Genomic DNA, 19,092 nt, shown 5'->3' on the forward strand with positions numbered 1-19,092 from the left:
TGATGGCACACAGGAGGGAGTGAACGGAAAGGCTTAGAAAGGCTCATGAAAATGAATGAATACTTATCCTTGCTCTTTGTCTTGGAGGACTCAGAGGAGAAAACTTAAAGATAAATTAATGCAAGTTAAAAAAAAAATGAAAATGGCCAAGATAAATTAGAAACAATCTGACAAAAGAACAACAGAGCTTAGAGGACAAAGTAGCTAAAAATAATATATCTAAAAACATAAATTGAAGAATAACAGAGCATTATAAATATCATGTTGTAAGAAGCAAGGCTGCCCAGAACTTCAGCTTTACATTGTATAGTGCTGTCTTGGGTGTTTGTCAAAAGTGTTCTGGAAACGTCTGTTTGCCAGTACTCTCTCAGCATCCCAGATATAAAGAACTAGTTTTCAGCAAAGACTTCCTTTTTATCACCCCCGCAGAGCTCTGAGATCTCACTACCCCACATTACACCTGGAGATTTTGACTTGAGCTAGCAACCACTTAAATCATTCCTCTTTGACGTGCTTGTTAATAGTCTTGCTGCCCGAGCTATTCTTGCCTGACAAAAGACATTGCTCATCTGAGAATCTTCCATTCCAGCACTGAGTAGGCAGAAAAGTCATTCCCACTGCTCACCAACCCATCACGTATAGTGCTGCATTGGCTATATGGACATAATTCTTTCGCAGTATGTTCACCCTAGTAAATGTTAAATGGAGACTGATTGATATATAAGGATAAGGTTACCCCTTCCAGAGATGTCAGTTCCAGTGATATCACTGCCCATCTCAGTCCACCCCTTCTGGCCTTTTGTCTCTCCCCTAGCACTTACACTTCCAGCCAGGGCTGGCTTCAGGCACCAGCATTCCAAGCAGGTGCTGGGAGCGGCACTGTGAAAGGGGCGGGAATCCGTGTGCCGTCAAAGCGGCACTCGTCTTTCCGAGGCAGCGGCAATCCAGCGGCAGCTTCCAGCCCCTGGTTCCTTCCTTGACCTCCCCTTCTGAAACCTTGGCCCTCCCTTTCTCCTTCTGGTCCCTGGCCCTACCCCATTACTGATGGGAAAGTCTGTCCCTGAGCAGAGGAAATGCGAGCAGAATCTGGTGGCTGGTCTGGCATCCCCAAACTATTGGCTGATAAGTAGCACAACCCCTAGAAATGATAAAAAGCTGCAGCTTAATGTTTTGCGAGGAGCTAAAATGTAAAGAGAGAAAGGTGCCTAACATATTTACAAAGATGTCTGGTAGGGGGGAAAAAGGTGGTGGTTTAAAATAAAATCTGCTAAAATCTAAACTTTACCTAAAACACTACAAATTGTTTTCCTCCATTGATAACTGGACAATAAAATGTAAAAAAAGAAAAATCCACAAGGCATTTGATAATTTGGTATGTGTAATAAATATATATGTAGTTTATTTTTTGTTAGAAATTTAAAATAATTTTAAAATTTTGATTTTATTCACCTCTCAGAAAAAGGGGCTAGGTCAGCTTAACCACATTGCTCAGGGGTGTGGATTTTTCACACCCCTGAGCGACATAGTTACGTCGACCTAACTTTTTCGCGTAGACCAGGCCTAAGTTCCCAGTGTAGACCATCCCTAACTAATGCAGGGACATCTATGTGAGTATGCAGAGAGCTTGAAACAAGCCCAGAGGAGTGTGAACAGCCCCATTCAGTTTAGTGAGGAGTTAATTAAGATGCCCAGTGATAATAATTTTAAAGTCAATAATGTTAATGATTTAATTTCTCATGTAAGAAAGAAGAGGGAGGGTTGCAGATCTGCACAATTTATTGTGCGCAACATCAGATTTTGGTGCCACTAGTGGGTGGTGGTTGCGAGATACCCCAATAAAGAAGTCAAGCCCAGAGAGCCTAGCAGAGCCCCGCAGATGGCCAGGCAATCTCAAGGAGCCCAATGGAGTCCAGAGAGCACACATGCTCTTCTTGTCAATGTCTGCACCATCTACAGTGAGCAGTGTTGTTAATTGTGACACTCAGATGAGCAGAGTATATTTTGTATGTGGGGCTTGGAAGAGTGCTATCGAGTTTTTTTTAATTCCCAATATTATCTTTTAACAATGCCCTAACTGACACACTTGTATATTAGTTCAAATATTTTTTTTAATATATTTGCAACATGGATAAACATAATCATTTTGACTGTACTTCTTTTTCTAATTATTTCTAAGACTGGTTACAGTTAAATTGGAAAGCTAACCGAATGATGCTAACCAAATCCCTGTTCTGGTAGGATATGAACTGGTTTTCTAAACTGGTATCTCTTTACTCCATTCACATGCATAAGGTGTGTTTGTACAATCAGTGCATAGGTAAAGTTTGCATAAATGGTTTGTAAATAAAACCACTGCTGTTTAAATATTTATCAACATTAAAGCAGATAAAGAGCATGTCAGTGCTTGGAAAACCAATTACTTTCAACGTAGGCCAAGAAAATTCCAGGAGGTAGCAAGATGAAATTCTGCCAAGTTGCTCCAAGAATTAATTCATTCAACTGTCGCCTCACTGTTTTTCTTTGTTTAACAAATACGTCAAATGATCTTCAGTATCAGCCACTTAAATAAATTCACGACAAACTAAAAGCAGTAAACCTAAAACCTTGTGGATCTTAGTTGTATATTCTGGCTCTGAGAGCTGCGCATTGTGCAGGATAATTTTGCCCTAATTCACTAATTTAATAAGCCTACATGGTTGCCTCATAGGATTGCATGATTGCAACTTCTGAAGTTGCCAAGCTTTTTGTTCTCTGGCTAAACTGTTCATGGGTATTTCTTTTTTTTAACATCAGTTTTCATATTTATAGAGTTAATCGCTTTACGTTTTATGTAGTTGTAGAATCATATAATAGAATAAAAAGGAGGAGATGGCAGAGTGTTTTCTCAATGATATTAAGGAAAAATACTCCAGTTCCTTAAAACTTTTCAAGCTAGTATTGATTTTTGTCCCATTAGTACTCTTTAGACTGGTAATAGTTTCTCTGTTCTGTTTTAATATGATCTGCAGAGGAAAAAATTGGCTTTTTGGCTTGTGTGTGATGTATAAAGAAGGTCTTGAGAAGGATTTGAGTTTTTTGTTTATTTGCTTTTCCCAGTTCTGCCCAGATCAGAAAAGTCTCTGACCGGACAGGTGGTGTAAATGACATCACAATAAGCAAGACAGTAAAAGCTGAGCTATGAGGAGTAGAAGGGACCTGTAATCAGACTGTTTAAAACTCTTTCGTGAAATCCTGGAGCTTAGCCATTGATTTCAGTGGAGCCAGGATTTCACCCTTTGTGTTTAGTTTAATATTTTGAGTAAAATGCTTTTGTTAAAGATATAATACCACCACTCCTTTCATTAGAGTGTTAAACTCTTCAGTAAGGGGTTAAGCTCATATATTTCCCACTAACCCTCAAACAATCAGGGAAGACCACACTCTACATACTTTCAAGCCTTTTGCCTAAAAACCCAATCCTAATTTCTGTCCCCCAAAATGGAGAGATTTAGAGTACATGACAGAGTTACCTGTGATAGCAGGGAACTGGGTTTGATGATTCAGCAGGCCCCTTCCAGTCCTATCTCCTATGTTCCTTCAATAGATTTTCAGCCCTCATGGTGCATTGGCAACATGTGACTGATGGATTGTCTGGCATTACTTATCACATCTAAAGTGACCTTATAAAGATAACCTAATATCTTGCCATTACAAAGTTGTCTGTGTATTATTCATGACCGGTAAGATATTTTAATCATGGCAGTACTTAAATAAAGTGACTCAAACTAGCAGTCATGTCCTGTTCCCGCTGAAATCAGTGGGAATGCTCTTACTTCCAGTGCATTCAGTACTGACTTGCCTCTCACCGCTTATCATTATACACAGTTATGTACCATAAGTCTCACCACTTACACCTGAGCTTGTTTCAAGTGTCAGATTCCCTGGCTGTAGTCCCTTGACTACAGAATCTTGAAAAGACACGGGAGATAACAGCATGTTCTGAAGCTACCTGTTATCGCTGCCAGAAGAACAGTTGCAGAGTGTATTAATTTGTCACAAAATTATCATTTCCCTCCTGCAAAAAATAGCCCTGAGAGGTAACAGATTTGGAAAAGGCTGAAATACTTTCTTACTTATCATTGTACAGAAGTCAAATATTAAGGATTTTGCTTTTGACTCTGCAAAATAAGTAAATGTTAATATTAAAGGTATATTAACTAACAAAGTGCTGTAGTTCCCTGCAAAAGTTAGTATAAGATTGTTCTTAAGGTTATAAACAGGGATTCTGATTCTTTAAAAGGAGCCTATGGAGATAGGCACCCAAATCCCATTAAATGTCAATGAAAATCAGCACGTAACTCTTAGGCTCCCTTTAAAAATTCGAGCCATAATAATTAATGTCCTGCAATTAAATGAAGAGAAACATGTGGAAATCAGGAAAGTGTAAAAGCATGACTCTGGAAACTCTTCACTGAAAGGCTAAAGTTCTGGGTCAAATGGATTATGGTGCAAGTAATCTAGTGCCTTAAATCAGATTCCAGCAAAGGGACAATGTATCTTGAGGCCTTCTGAACACTAGAAATGAATAGTGTAGCAATTTTTAAAAAATTAGTAGTGCTGCTTAAAGCTCAGGGCTACAGCACTTAGCATAGAAGGAGGACTTCATTAAAAAAATTAGTTATGCTATGTTTATATGTTGCTAATCCTACAGAGAAAAAAGAATGTCTTCATTTTATAAAATTTGATATAGTGACAGCTTTAGGGAAAATCCAAGTTTAAAATTCAGTATTTCACTTGGCTATATTTCATATTCCATTCATCACTTACTCTTTTAGAATTCTAACCTTACAGCATTTAGACATCCAGGGTTTGGAGGGGAACTGGAGACGTTAATAAGGCTCACATTTTCTACCACTTGGTGTGATTTGAATTGTTCTTCTGCATTCAGAAGCCTGCACAAATCACCTAGTATTCACTCCCAGAAAACATAATTTTATCCATACATCATTTGAGATCTTTTTCACAGCAGGAGACCACATTTATAATACAATACCTGCAGCTTCTGCTTTCTGCCCTCCCCTTCGTTCCAGGGGACTGGCATTTCTTAACTCATTCTAATACATTTTTTTGGCCACATACTATTTTTATGTTCTGATTATTTTCCTTTACAATAGTTCATATTATAGACTGTAATGGTAAAATGTGGGTTTTTTTCACGTAATCATTTGGAGCCAGATTCTGGCTTTGATTGTTTCCCCAGAATGGGAGTCTATTCTGTGTCTCATTTTAGCTGGCATTAAGGTCCTAAATAACTGTCCAAACAGATTATTTCTTCCAGGAGAAGAGGGTGCATAGAAGCCGTGGGTAGACCAAGTGCTAGATACTTTTTTACTCCTGAAGCCCCTTTATACGACTCCAAAGGTACAAAGGGTCCATATGGCCTGTGGAACCAGCCCCCACAAAATACCCCTTCGTACGGCATTCCTTGAGTACCATAGAGCTGTCAGAACAGCTACATTGTCTGTCTGCTTTGCAGCCTCCAGCATATGGATGTGCTAGGGAAAGGGGGAATGGAGCCAGAATTTGCTGCACTCCAGCTAATCGAGGTCTGTTGTCCCTGAAGCCTGTTAAAATCTGGTGCAATTTAGAGCAGCTATGGGGATTTGTGTGGCAAGGAATAAGTTTACACCCACAGAGGAAAAAAAGAAATTGCAGCACTTCTGTCAGCCTTGACTTTTCAGGCTATGTCATTTATAGCTGTATTTGAGGCATTTAAGAATAGAATAAGTCTTTAACAAGCATACAAAAGAAATGTTAAAAAAATTAAAGTATTTAAAAATATATAATATGATCCAGACCTTTCTTCCTTAAGTTATTTCTGCAAGATCAATACTGGTCTTAGAAGGTGATACAATTATATGCAGACCAGACTTCGGAATTCAAGACAAGCAGCACAAAACATCTGCACATTGTTTATGCATAAATGAGAATTTAAATCCTGAATATAAATATTCATTAGGTACAACCATGTGTTAAAATAATAGACTTTGTTATATGTATAGTACAGGAAGATTTTACAGATGGACAAAAAAAAATGTAATCATACTGCATAGGCTCAATACCCTGAAGCTTCACCGTGAAAATAGTTTAAAATCATTTGACATCCTAAAACACATACTTGATCATTATATTTGGACATGTTCTTTGTACAGCTGTGATCATGGAACTACTCTAGTTGTAGAATTAGCAGCACATTGCAACTATACTGAGGACAAACAGTTTTTCTCTTCTTATTTTCAGGTGTCTGTATGTACAGAACAACACTGCCTTATTCTCCTAATCATACAAGTATAGACCTTGACATATATACTCAAGCATATGTAGGCTTATCAGAACATACAGTATAAGTATATCTTTTCAGTGTAAAAACCTCTTTTAGAAAAGTGAAAGAAAAATATAAAAATCTTTAAGATGCTGAGTATGGCTTAGATTAAGAAAAATAAAAAAATTAAAAGGATTTTACTACAAGAAAGTTAAAATTTACTGTTTTAGATCAACCAGCTCTGCCTCCATTGGTTGCTTGGTGTAACACTTGATGATTTGGCAAACACTGAGGGTCAGATCCCCATGTATTCCAGAACTGTCCTCTATGCAGTTGGGGTCAGGAGGCCGTAGATGGCTTTCCATCAGCTTTCTGTTATCCTAATACTGGAGGTTGCTGGGCCCTGAACCAGCCTCAGGCACTAGTTACAGGAGCACTAGGCCTGCTCTAAGTTGTACCAGCAAATAATGACTCCCAAGAAGCTGCTCCCGTCACCTGGATGGCCAGGAGCTACTGATCTAGAATTTGTCAGCAACTCTAAGTCCCAGAGGGACTGAGAAGGATTGAGGCTCTAGCCCTTATTCTTCAACCCTACTTTACCATCAAATGAAGAACACGCTACATCTTTCAATACGAAATAAAAGGCACTGTAGGAATTAAAGATCCTGTTATTCCTACCATTCTGTAATTATATTTCTACATGGAATGTAGAAAACATCCAAATTTCTATACTTGAGGCTAAATTTCTTGGAGGCACTATTACTGCCTCTGTTTTCTTGGGACAGGGAGAGTGTTGGTCTCTGACATGAGAATCTGAAGATAGTTCTAGCATTTGCAACATAATTTAGAAGTTTGGGCCATATGTGTTAATTGAAGGTAATTTCCTCTAGGTTTACAAGAAGATTCCTCTTTTGGCCCAAGTCTAAACCTCAATGCAAGAAGTCATTAATGACTCCCATGTAGGTTATATATGGCTTGATCCAAACCCATTGTAGTCAGCAGAAAGACTATCAATCATTGACTTCAGTTGGCTTTGGATCAGGACCATAATATGCAGGCAAACAAATACAGGGTAGTCAGTACTTCGAAATTTACATCATTGACTTAAATGGAAATAGTCTTGGATTTGGCAGAATTTGGCCTCAATTTTTTGTAGATTTAGTGTAATTGTATGAATTTACAAGGATAAACTCAATTAACAGAACTCATTCATTTCTGAAGTTTAGCTTACTGACACTGAATATAATCATTCCTCAAACAGGTAACTCCTCTACTCTGTTCTTAAGATAGTTATATTTCTAATGCATTTCAAATATTTTGGGTGTCTGTACGTTAATTAATAACTTTTGCTCCATTATATTATTTGATTTGTTTGGCTAGGCGCCCTGGTTTTATATGGGTTTAAATGATGCTAAAGCTTAGCAGATAGATAGTGTTTCTTGCCGTGCAAACACAAATTAAGCCTCACAACAGCACATTGAGGATGCAAGTGTCATTACATATGAGGAAACAAAATCAGAGAAGTGAGACTTACCCAAAGCCACAGAGTTACTCAATGTCAGAAGCACAGTTAGAACTCAGGAGTTACTGTCTCTTAGGCCTTTGAGAATTCCTCTTTGTATAGAGGAAAACCTACCGCAGCCCTACAACATTCATTTTTAACTGCTGTTTGGGTCCAGCTCCAAGCCATTTATCAACCCACTACAATTATGCAGCATTACCTATTGCATCTAATGTCAGGATTTTCACTGTTGATTTCTCCCACATTGACATGCTTTCCAGCACTATAATATATAGCCGTCATTTTTTAATTATGTAAAACCACAAAACTGCAGTGCATTGCAGTAGTACACCGTGGATGAAAAGTGATATGAGTGAAATTGCTCCCAGTGTAGAGGGCCTGAACCATTGCCTCTGCAAGAATTAAGCCCAGATGCAGGCCTGCAGGAGGAGAAAGTTCAGATAGTGTCTGTATGGGGTGTGGAATGTTAAGAGGGACTCTTTGTCAACTCTAACTAGGCCGGTGCTGAGTGGCTCTTGTGGATGGGTCTTGGGAGAGGCTGCTAAATCAGCACTTTGCAGACCAGTGACTGGTAACACCACCTAGCAAGTTCTTTTCTAGCCAGTAGCAGCTGCAGCTCTGTGGCTTTAGTCATGGTTTGAGAGGTAAATTCCATGCCCCACAACTATTTAGTTCCCTGCACAAAGCCCACTTGGGCATTATGTGGCAAGAAGTGCATTCTATCATACACGCACACACACCCCTAGAGAATTTGCTATATGCGCTGTAGTCGTATTGGCATGGTCGCGCTTTGTATAGTGTTATAAGTGGAGTGCTAGGGACAACTATAGGCAATGCTGCCTGAATGTTTTTATTTTAAGTCCCTGTTTAATTTTGATTATTTTAGGCATTCATAATTTTCAGAAAATGTCACCTGCCAAATTAAATTTTCCAAAATTGGAGACAGAATACCTCTTCTGGTGTGTTGCCCCTTTATATTACTCCAGCAGTGTAAAGGGTATAGAATGACCTCACGGGGGAATTCACCCAGAAAAGGGATGGTGCAGGACCAATGTAGGCAGTCCCTAGGCCACCCTACTCCACAGCATCTCATGTAGAGGCATGCTGGAGGCAGAAGATAGAGTGGCCCATAGGCAGCCTTGCAATCTCTGGGGCTGCTTTAACTTGCCCCAGAGCAAACTAGGGTTAGATTTAAGTATTATTCCTTATATTCTAATCCTGAATTCAGCTGGCATTTTGCCTCAGTAAGGTACTCTGGACCATTTTAGGAGAATGAAGTCTGTGAATTCTTTGCTATTTTACCGAATACTAAAATGGTTTACACAAATAACACAACACAAAGAATACAGGAATTGCCAGACTTTATCAGAACCATGGTCCATTTAGTCCAGTATGCTGGTTTCAACAGTGACCAGCTCTAGATGCTTCAGAGGAAGATGCAAGAAACCCACAGTAGGTAGAAGAAAGTCAGTATTTAGAAGATTTAAGAAGCCCACAGTGGGATAATCTGCCTCCCAGGAAGTCTTGTCCTTATCTTCAATAGTTAGAGATTGACTTAAACCCTGAAACACAAGGATTTTATACAGAAGGGGTTTAGGGGTAGGTGAGGAGGGCAGTAGTGCTGGGCACCAAGTTACAGGGGGCACTACATTGCTGTGCCACTCTGCCAATCTGATTGGCTGGTTGGTTGTTTGCTCAGCCACTCCAGGGGCAGCTGGATCGCTGAAAACATTTACCACTCTGGCAAAACACCTGGGGCCGGCCATGATTTTATGCCTTCAAAAACTCTTTGTTTGCATTAACTGTTATAACTCTGGCTATTCTTGTTATCCATATAAGCATCCTACCCCTCTTTGAATCTTATAAAATTCTTGCCCTCAGTGACATTCTTGACAATGAGTTCCATTCTAATTATACAGTGTGTGGGAAAAGTATTTCATTTATTTGTGCTGAATGTGCCACCTTTCAATTTCATTGAATGTCCCCTTGCTCTTGTGCTGTGACATGGGGAGGACAGAAGTTCCAGCTCATTATTTTATATAATTTTTTATCATTTTTTCTCTTATTCATCTTCTTTCCTAATGATCGCCGGCTTTTCAAACACTCTTCTTATGAAAGTGCATCCATTCAAACTAGAACGGATTGTGGAATGGCATGAAAGGAACGATCTGTTATGAGATGGGAAAGAATGCTAGCAGACAGTATTCCCCCCTACCCCCACCCAAGGTTGGTAATACTGAAGTGAGTTGGTTAAGGATATGTTGCCCGGTAGGAGGTATAATAGTAGGCACAGGGTCAATCCACTGACTCGTGTTCTGTGCCACAAGGATATTAATCTTTTGTAATCCTGACCCATGACAGGTGGCTGGGATTAGGGAAGTCTCTTACCAGCACTTGTGTGTGTCACACCATGATTAAATACTGTAGTAGAACTTTGCATTTCATCCTTTAGGATAATGTCATGTCTGATTCAAGAGCAGGATAACACTTCTGTTTTAAGAAAAGGAGTACTTGTGGCACCTTAGTACTCCTTTTCTTTTTGCAGTAACAGACTAACATGGCTGCTACTCTGACTTCTGTTTTACATTCCAGTAATGCCAAAAAATTCCAGTTAGTTTTGGATATTAGCTGGTCTAGATTTCACAGCCATTGTTAAAGAAAAACATAATTCTAGAACAGAGCTTTAAATATGATTGATGAAAGTGTTGTTTGTGGTTATCATTTAAGGGTAAAATGAGTGTATTCTTCATTTAAAAGAAAATAATTGTGGAGGTTACAGTCTAAATTTCTTGTAGTGGATAAATCAAGTTGTTTGATTTAGAATTTCCAGTGAGAGTTATTTAAAGGTGTGAAATGTGGTGGAAACAAACAGAAAATAAGCATAGCTTTTGATTTGTGAGCCATATTGTTGCGTTTCTTCACACTTTTTTATAGTACTCAGATTCACCATTTTAATAAATTAAACTGGCTGTACATAATGCATAGTTCTAAAAACATGAAGGAAAGTATGCTTTGCTCACCTGATTAAAATTCAATTAAATTGGTTTCACTAAACTAACAAATTTTCTGGAAATTTTTGGGTCTGTTGAACAACAAAGAGACTAAGGTCCTGATCCTAAATTCTTATGAACCCCAGATTCCCATGGAAGTGAACGAGAGTGATTTGTGCCAAGAATGTACTATAAGGTTTAATTAACATGCTAGCTTCCTAAATAACCATGTGAATTTTAACCACATGCAAAATTCCAAAATGTGCTAAATTAAGCCCATAACAGTTCAGTGTTGCTTTTATTACTTGCAGTGATAAAAAGAGCCTTCTGGTTGCCAGGTCCTAGAGACAACATGCACTGTTAAAGGGGAATAATAAAATAGTGAAAGTTATGGTGTGCATGTGCAATTTGACAATGCATTATTTGTCAGTTATACTTCTGCAACCTCATTGACTCTGGTGGAGTTGAATCAGTAACTTATAGCAGAATGTAGGCCTGCCTTTGTAACTATCACACAGTTAGTTACCTCTCCACACTGGAGAAAGAAAATAAGTGAGAATTCTCAAAAACTGTGCCAACATCTTGTACAACAACTTTTCTATTTCTGAGATAATTCACTCATATATAGCATTTCATTTATTTTTCCTAATTCAGAAAGAATAAAACTGCTAAGATGTTTCATCAAGTAGATGTTATACACCTAAATAAATCATTCTTAATATGATCAGTAAAACAATCCAATATACGCTTTTTTCTACAATCAATATATGTTAGATTATCTTGTTTTCCAAAGATTAGACATTACGCAATTTTGGGCCCAATCCTGCCTTCCAAGTTATCTGCAGTCTGATTCACACAAGGATCCCAGGACCAAATCTTTTATATTTAACATATTACTTCCATTTTTAAAAGGGACATAAAGCCCCTGATTCCATTGAAACAATGAGAGTTTTGCATTGACTTCAATGGGGGAAGTACAAATGTAATGATAAATTATATAGCATTGTACACTTATTGCAGTTCATCCATAGAAATAAAAACATTTTACAAAAGTAATCATCACTCCTATTTTATGGATGGGGAGAGCGAGGTGCAGAGAGATTAAGTAATTTGCCCAAGGATAAAACATTGTAAGATTTTCATGTCAAAAATCTTGCCCACATATCAGACAGCAAAGTGTTTATTATTACTGTGTTACTATACAAATAATAAGTCATCTCATATGCAGTTTGATTTTAGAGAGCCACTCTCTAGCCATGAAATTTTCTGTTCCTCCTCATTCCCTGAAATCTTAATTATTGAGCACACAGTATTCTTCTGTTCACTACTTGAAAAGGTTTTTGAAGTCTAGGTCAGTATGGAAGTATGTAATCCAGGGAGTGCATTTTGAAAGATAAAGGCTTGTCTTTCTCTATATAGTGTGATTTGTGCAGCATGGTGTTTTAAGCAGAATTAACTGGAATCTTGTTCTGCCATTTTAGAGACATCGCCTGTTTACATAAAAAACAATCAGAATAATATTACCAACAGAAAAGGGAATAGAAAAGAAGAATCTTTTTCACTTAATGAATGGGCCTCCTTGGTCCTGTAAGGTTCTTTAAAAGGTTCTTTATACTTTCTCCTAGCTGTTCCAGGGGCATTATCAATTACCCATATGCCCATCAAATATCATGTAGCTGTAATTAAACTAAATTACGATGCTGTGACTTTCATTACACAATGACACACTTTTGTTAGAGCCATAGAAAAAGCTTAATTACAAGTCTAGACATCCCTGAAATCAGAGAAAAAGAACATTCTTTTCATTTTTTAAAGAGAATTCAGAGCTTTAGTAGCATTTTTAGCTATGGAGAGCCAATGCTGAACTGGAACCCATGGTTTTTGTTCCACTCTCCTGTATCCTGCAGCCTTGATATAGTAATAGCTTCCATGTGAAAGTCCTAAAAATATTCTGTAGCAAAATAGCAGAAATAGAGGCTATAAAAACTTCTCCCTTTTAACTTCTCTGAGTGAATTAAATACTCACTAAAGTGGCAGACAGGTATTACAAGACTATATATATATTCTATACAAAAATACTCTGAAGCATTGGCACATAGCATCATATAAAAGCTTACATTGAAGCCCAGTGTCACCCACTTCTTCCCACAGCTAAATCAATGCCTACTGGGAGTTGTCACCAACTGTAGGTGCAGGAGTATTGAGTGTTCAACCAAAACATTCTTTCTCTACATTGTTTGTTAGACATTAAAGTGAATTAGGTGCCAATATAAATAAGCAAAACCAGAGTTTCCTTGCTCTTAACAGTTCCTCATCTTTCAGACTCATGATTCTTGTGATGTTGTCATAATTTCACTAGTCATCTAGTCATCAGATCTTTCAGGCTAGATGAGACTTGAATTTTTGAGGTATAAAAGAAGCTGTCAGGTCTCATAAAGAAGCAAAAAAATGGGGAGTGGGGCAGAAAATCAATGGTATTTTCTTTTCATGTCACCTTTAAGGAGACATGGGCATGTGCCAATCATAAGTTGGTACTATGTGTTGCATGAATTAAAAACTAGGAGAAAGCCTATCTGCATTATATAGAGTAGACGGGGTAAGGGTCTGACTTTATTTTTGTCTTGTACAGTGCTGAGCATATCAGAGTTTAACAACCAACAATAATCCATTTGACACTCTGAATCCTAAAATATATTTACCCCAGATCTTCTGAGATTATATCAAATTTATACTGCAGTACCCTCCTGGGTTCCTGAAGTTTGCTCAACACCCCGTGGGGTAAATCCAACCGCACTTGGGCTAGCGAACAAGTGCCGTTCTGTTATGTGGGGGGTAGATAGACTTTGAAGAGGCAATGCAAGGGACTGCCCTGTGCGCCACAGACTAGTTCTCTGAGGCAGTACATTCTGTAGCAGTGCACATAAGGGCTGGGAGCAGGACAGGGCTGGGAGAGTAGACAGAGCAAAGCCAATGGGTGAAAGCTATGTAGACTCATGGCTAAAATTCCTTTATTTGGAGGGGAAAGGTATGTCACAACTGATGTTTCCACAGCTGACAGGCAATTAAGGTGGCCACTGAGTAGTTGCACTAGTGCTTCTTCACCTGCTAAAGAAGAGGATTCTGCTCCCCCAGGGTTGATCCAATGGGCAAAGACTATTTATCATCATCAATATGATTTTTTTTTTATTCAGTAGTGCTTAGGTGTGCTGGGCATTGTACAGGCATAGGAAGACAGTCCCTGCCCAATGGCTTTACAAAAATAAACAACTCTTTGTGGTCATTATTCTGTGTGGAGACTGAGCCAGGCCTCCTCTCTTCAGGTTCAACACTGACTACAGGGGTAGTAGGGTTTGGCTGATTGTGCCCACAGAGTCTCATTAACCCTTTCAGTGTGGGGTTGGTAGTGTACCCCATCACATGAATATATTATTTTCACCATTTATGCATTTATGTGCATTTCAATCAGCTTAGACAATTAAAATAGTCACTTTTGTTTCTAGTTAATTTCTCTGTGTTTTTTTGTTTGCTTTTCTTTCTGGTTCTTGTGTACTATTTGGGTGACTGTGTTCCTAATAAGCAGGAATGTCCCCATTCATAGGCTCTGTTGTAAATGTTTGGTTTTTAAAATGGTGCATTTTTCAAGTGTTGTAACCCCCTGCAAACTGAACCCCCCTGGCCCAACTGAAAGTGTTACTGGCCACTTGAACTGGTGAAATTGACTGAGCACGTACATGAAGAACCTCTAGGTCTGACGCATGTTGATATCTTACTTTACCTCTTCCCTGAGGCCTTCCAGTGACCTCTCTTTCATACAAATCTCATCAAGCCAAGCCATCACCTCCCCTTCAGTCAAGTCCATCAGGTAGCAGGGAAAGAGGAAGATTGCTTGACTGAGAAAAGAGCTGGGGAGGCAGGGAGGGCTCATTCTTCTCTCTCACCATACTATGCATGAAACCTCGAAACGCCACAAAGTCATCCTTTGCACACCCACCTCCCTGCTCATGTCAGGTGTCCCAGCTTTCCCGCCGAAAGTCTGGTCACTGTAACAATGATGCAATGTAGAGTTGCAAGCACTGCAACGGGGAGTTGTTTGGATATGACTAGACAAAACAAAAATACTCAGTAAATAATTTGTATTTAGATTGTTATACCAAGTCAAATAAAACTTGAATTAGACAGTGCCCTGTAGTATTCCCCCAAACAGGGCTGATTCCAGATTGCCCAGTTCTAAAAGTTTCTGAATGAAACATTCAAGGTATGTCTACACTGCGATTAGACACCCGTGGCTGGCCAGTGCCAGCTGACTCAGGCTCATGGGGCTCAGACTGCATGGCTGTTTAATTGTAGCATAGACTTCTGGGCTCCGGAGGTCTGGGACCCTCCCATCTTGCAGGGTCCTAGAGTTGTGGCTGCAACCCAAGCCCGAATGTCTGCATGGCAATTAAACAGCCCCTTAGCCAAGTCAGCTGGCACAGGTCACCCCGGGTTTTTAATTGCAGCGTAGACATATCCTAAAGATCAAACTTTTTACGAACCTACAAAAGTCTGCCAGGCCCACTGGTTTCCACACACAGCCCACATTTGCTCATGAAAGTGGTTAGCTGGGTGCAAAATACCTGATCTGCACTCTCACACTTGTGGATTGGGAGTTTTTTAAACCACAAACAACTCATTTCAAATTCCCTTCTACCCACTCACCTTAAATGCTAGTAGATTAAGTTTTGTCTGACTTTCGTTTGTAAGAATGATTATCAGCATAATTTCAATACAGTGTAAATCCATATGTATGCTCAAAAAGACCTTTTCACTGAAATTATGCCCTTTTCATGATCTTGCATTGTTCTTTTTGTGTTTCTCCTTTTCAATTGTTACATTAGTAATTCATCCTGTTCTTGTTTATTGTAACGCACCTCTGAAGAGACTAATTACTGTTACTTGACAAGTAAATCACGTACTTTAGTACACAGATGCTACAGGACTTTACTGAATCTGAATATATCAAAGTAATGTTGCTATGGAAATACAATGCTGTGAGGTAAATACAAATTTTCTACTTAACAGTTTATGGTGGTAACACAGATTAATGAAGCTGCAAACAGTGAACAACCGTCTTTTACATTCTAGAACCATTTACTGAAAATTAGAAGAAAGTGCAAGCAAGACTATTTGGTTAATAGCTGAATATCTCTTTGTCTTATAGAGAGCAAATGTAATTATAAACTATCATATAGTACCATATACTCTCAGCAGTTTTCATTCACAGACCTAAAACCCTATTACACAAATATCATCCCTGTTTTAGAGATGAGGAAACTGAGGTGAATCATGGAGTCCAAGGTCACAAAGTGAGTTCCTGGGAGAGCCTGAAACAGACCAGGCTTGTGACTTATCCACTGGACCATGATCCTCCCCCTGGTCTCTTTATTTTCATGGTAACTGTTGACCATTAAATGTCATAGTTAGTAAATAGAAGGTAGGGGCAGGGTGTTTGCTGTGCATGGTAATTACAGTGTGTATATAATTGTTTCTGTCTTTTAATTCAAAGCACAGCTTTCATGATAATTAACTTTGGACCTACAGTACCAAGGCATTGTTTCTACAAAAAAATTGTACTGATTAAACTAAATCAGTGAGGAATCAACTGAAGCCAAATCACTATCGCCTTAAACTGAAATGAGTGTGCACATAAGGTGACTGCACCGATTTAACGAAATCAGTTTCAAAACAAAGTTAGTTAAATTGGTACAATTTTCACATGTAGACAAGGCCTGAGTGTAACTATCAAGTAGCCTACAAGTACAAATAACCATTGTACTACATATTGAAAATATTGGGGCTTAGATGCTCCTTTCACTTACCCTGGTTGAAGTTACTGGAGTTTCACTAGTAAAAAAAAAAACCAAACCCGGCCCCCCTTTCCCCCCCAAAAAAATGGTGTAAACAAGAGGACAGTCAGGCCCAGGGTATTTACCAAGTAAGGGACTGATTTTGCAATCAGGGCATAAGCTCAGAAGGCCCTGGGTGTACTGGTTGTATGCCAGGAACTCAATCTGTATGTGACAGTTGGCCCAGATCATAAGGAGGGAAGGAAGGCAACTACATGCGTTGCAGAACCTTAAAGAGCAGAGCTGCTTGGAGCAAAGTAGCTCTGGAAGAGAGGAAGCTAGTGGCCTCCTTCCTGAAGGTGTGAATCTGGCTGCCCAGTGTCTTTGTGCTGAAGAAGACAGAGGCTTTTTTTTTTTTCATCAATAGAAATAAAATTTGTTACTAACTTGTAACAAGAGATCTATGATTCCACACTCGGACAACTAAAAAAGAGCTGAACTGATTTTGCCCAAATTTTCCACTCAGAAAAATGGGATAAGATGAAGCCTTGACATTTTCAACCCAAAACCATGACAGCTTTTGAGAAAGCCATGAGCATGTGAAACCAAGGCTTCAGGCCTGTGGAGTATTATAATCCATCCGTCTGCTGTAGAAAGTAAAGATTTTATTTTTAAAGCACTGCACATGCTAAGTTCTCCACTATGCTTGTTCTCATCAAAGTTTATGTGTGGTTCAGTAGTTGGGTGACCAAGTTCTGACCTCTTAGAATGATTTAACGTACAAAGCTGCCTAATGCTTTTCTGATGCTTCAGATTTCAATATCTCAGCATCTATTATCTTAACATTAACCCCTAGAGATGTTACCATTGTATTTTAAATGGTCAATAAGCCCCTCAGGGATGGTTTTCCTTCTCAACCATGAGAGCTGATGCTCTCTCTGTTTTAGTTTTCAGTTTCTTGTTCAGATGACAAACTGTATTCAAGTGTCTCATGCTGAGAAGTTTTGTAAACAATTTTTTCAAATCTGGTTAATTGGGTTGTCTCTTGTCATGAAATATTAGTCAGTAGACTGTAACTATAGAGGATTAGGAAAAAGCTTCTTTCGTACTATGACTTAGACACTTTGATTTTTCCCTTCTAGTACCTGCATGCAAATGGGATTGTTCACCGTGATCTGAAGCCAGAGAATCTCCTGTATGCAACACCAGCGCCAGATGCACCATTAAAAATAGGTGAGCAGCACTCCCTATACACGTCCCGTCCTTCCCTTGTACTGGTATTATTTTGTGTGTTTCACATGTGTCTCCTCTCTTCTCCCCATTATTGTATTCTATTTTAGCAATGATATCCAGATGAACAGGTCCATTCTTTATACAGCAGCACAGCTGTGCACTGTCCTTCAAAAATAAATAAAAGACAGATCCCTGCCCTGAGGAGTTTACAGCCTAAATTAGGCGAAATACCTCAAGAGATGACAAACACAGGAAGAATGGGATTTGGGAGGGTGAAGATCACAGCAGGGAAAGATTATGAGATCAGACTCTAGCTACATACACCACTTGTTAGTTCCTTTTTTGTTAGACAATATATTACAATTTTGGGACAAATATGAATGAGAGTGCAAAGGTGGAGGTAAGCGATGAAAGCAAGCCAAAAGGAGTGAGTTTTGAGGAACTTGAAGGAGGAGAGATAGGTTGTATGGCACAGATTAGAGAAGTTATTCCAGGCATAGGTGGCAGTATGAAAAAGGGTGGGAAGAAACCAGATAAGCTACAAGCTGACCTGAATTGGCAGAGTTTGTCACAAACCAGGGCGTAGAGGGCATTCACTGAGGGCCTGATTTTCAGCAGCGCCGAGCACTTGCAACTGCAGCTGGAGTCAGTAGGAGCTCTGGGTGCTCAGCACCTTTGAAAGTCAGACCCTAAGCCTCTGAGATATGAATATTCACCACTTCTATGTTGGGAATCTACAGTTTGTGTGCCAGTTTATGGCAGGCCAGTGGCATACTATGATAAAGGAGAAAGTAGCAGAATGCTAATTGATGAGCCATGTAGGCTGTGGCATTGCTGATGTGATAACTGAAAGAGATCTGACTTGTACATATTGTAAAGAAAAGAAAAAGGATTTCTGAGCCCTCTCTTTTATAAGGAGACATCTCTTCCCAAAAGTGAAGATGCAGTGACATAGGCTTCCGCATGGGCTAGAAAACCAAATATGTTCTCAGAGTCCCAGGCAGGCAGAGGCAGATTAGGGTTCTGTGGGACCCTGGGTCAGAGCAAGTGGGGGCTCCTCCTCACCCTTTTCACCTGCAGTCTCCCATGGCGCTCCTGCCAGGGAGCGGGGTTGGGGCGGAGGCGTTTGCCCCACCTTGCCTGCCCAGTGCTCCTGCCAGGGAGGGGGATTAGGGCACTGGGGCTTCCCCCACTCCCCAGCAGAAGCACCAGGCTGGCAAA

The 19,092-nt window shown here is 39.4% G+C and overlaps 1 protein-coding gene across 6 annotated transcripts in view; it reads left to right on the forward strand.

The window, feature by feature from the left end:
* CAMK4 (calcium/calmodulin dependent protein kinase IV) overlaps positions 1-19,092 on the forward strand; it is a 291,887-nt gene that overhangs the window by 227,430 nt on the left and 45,365 nt on the right. For all 6 annotated transcript variants that reach the window (XM_073344679.1, XM_073344680.1, XM_073344683.1 and 3 more), the window contains one exon: positions 17,781-17,871. In XM_073344679.1, the coding sequence (XP_073200780.1) occupies positions 17,781-17,871 (91 nt within the window). The remainder of the gene's footprint in view (positions 1-17,780; positions 17,872-19,092) is intronic.

Source organism: Lepidochelys kempii, chromosome 5, assembly GCF_965140265.1.
Source record: "Lepidochelys kempii isolate rLepKem1 chromosome 5, rLepKem1.hap2, whole genome shotgun sequence".
Lineage (NCBI taxonomy): Eukaryota > Metazoa > Chordata > Testudines > Cheloniidae > Lepidochelys > Lepidochelys kempii.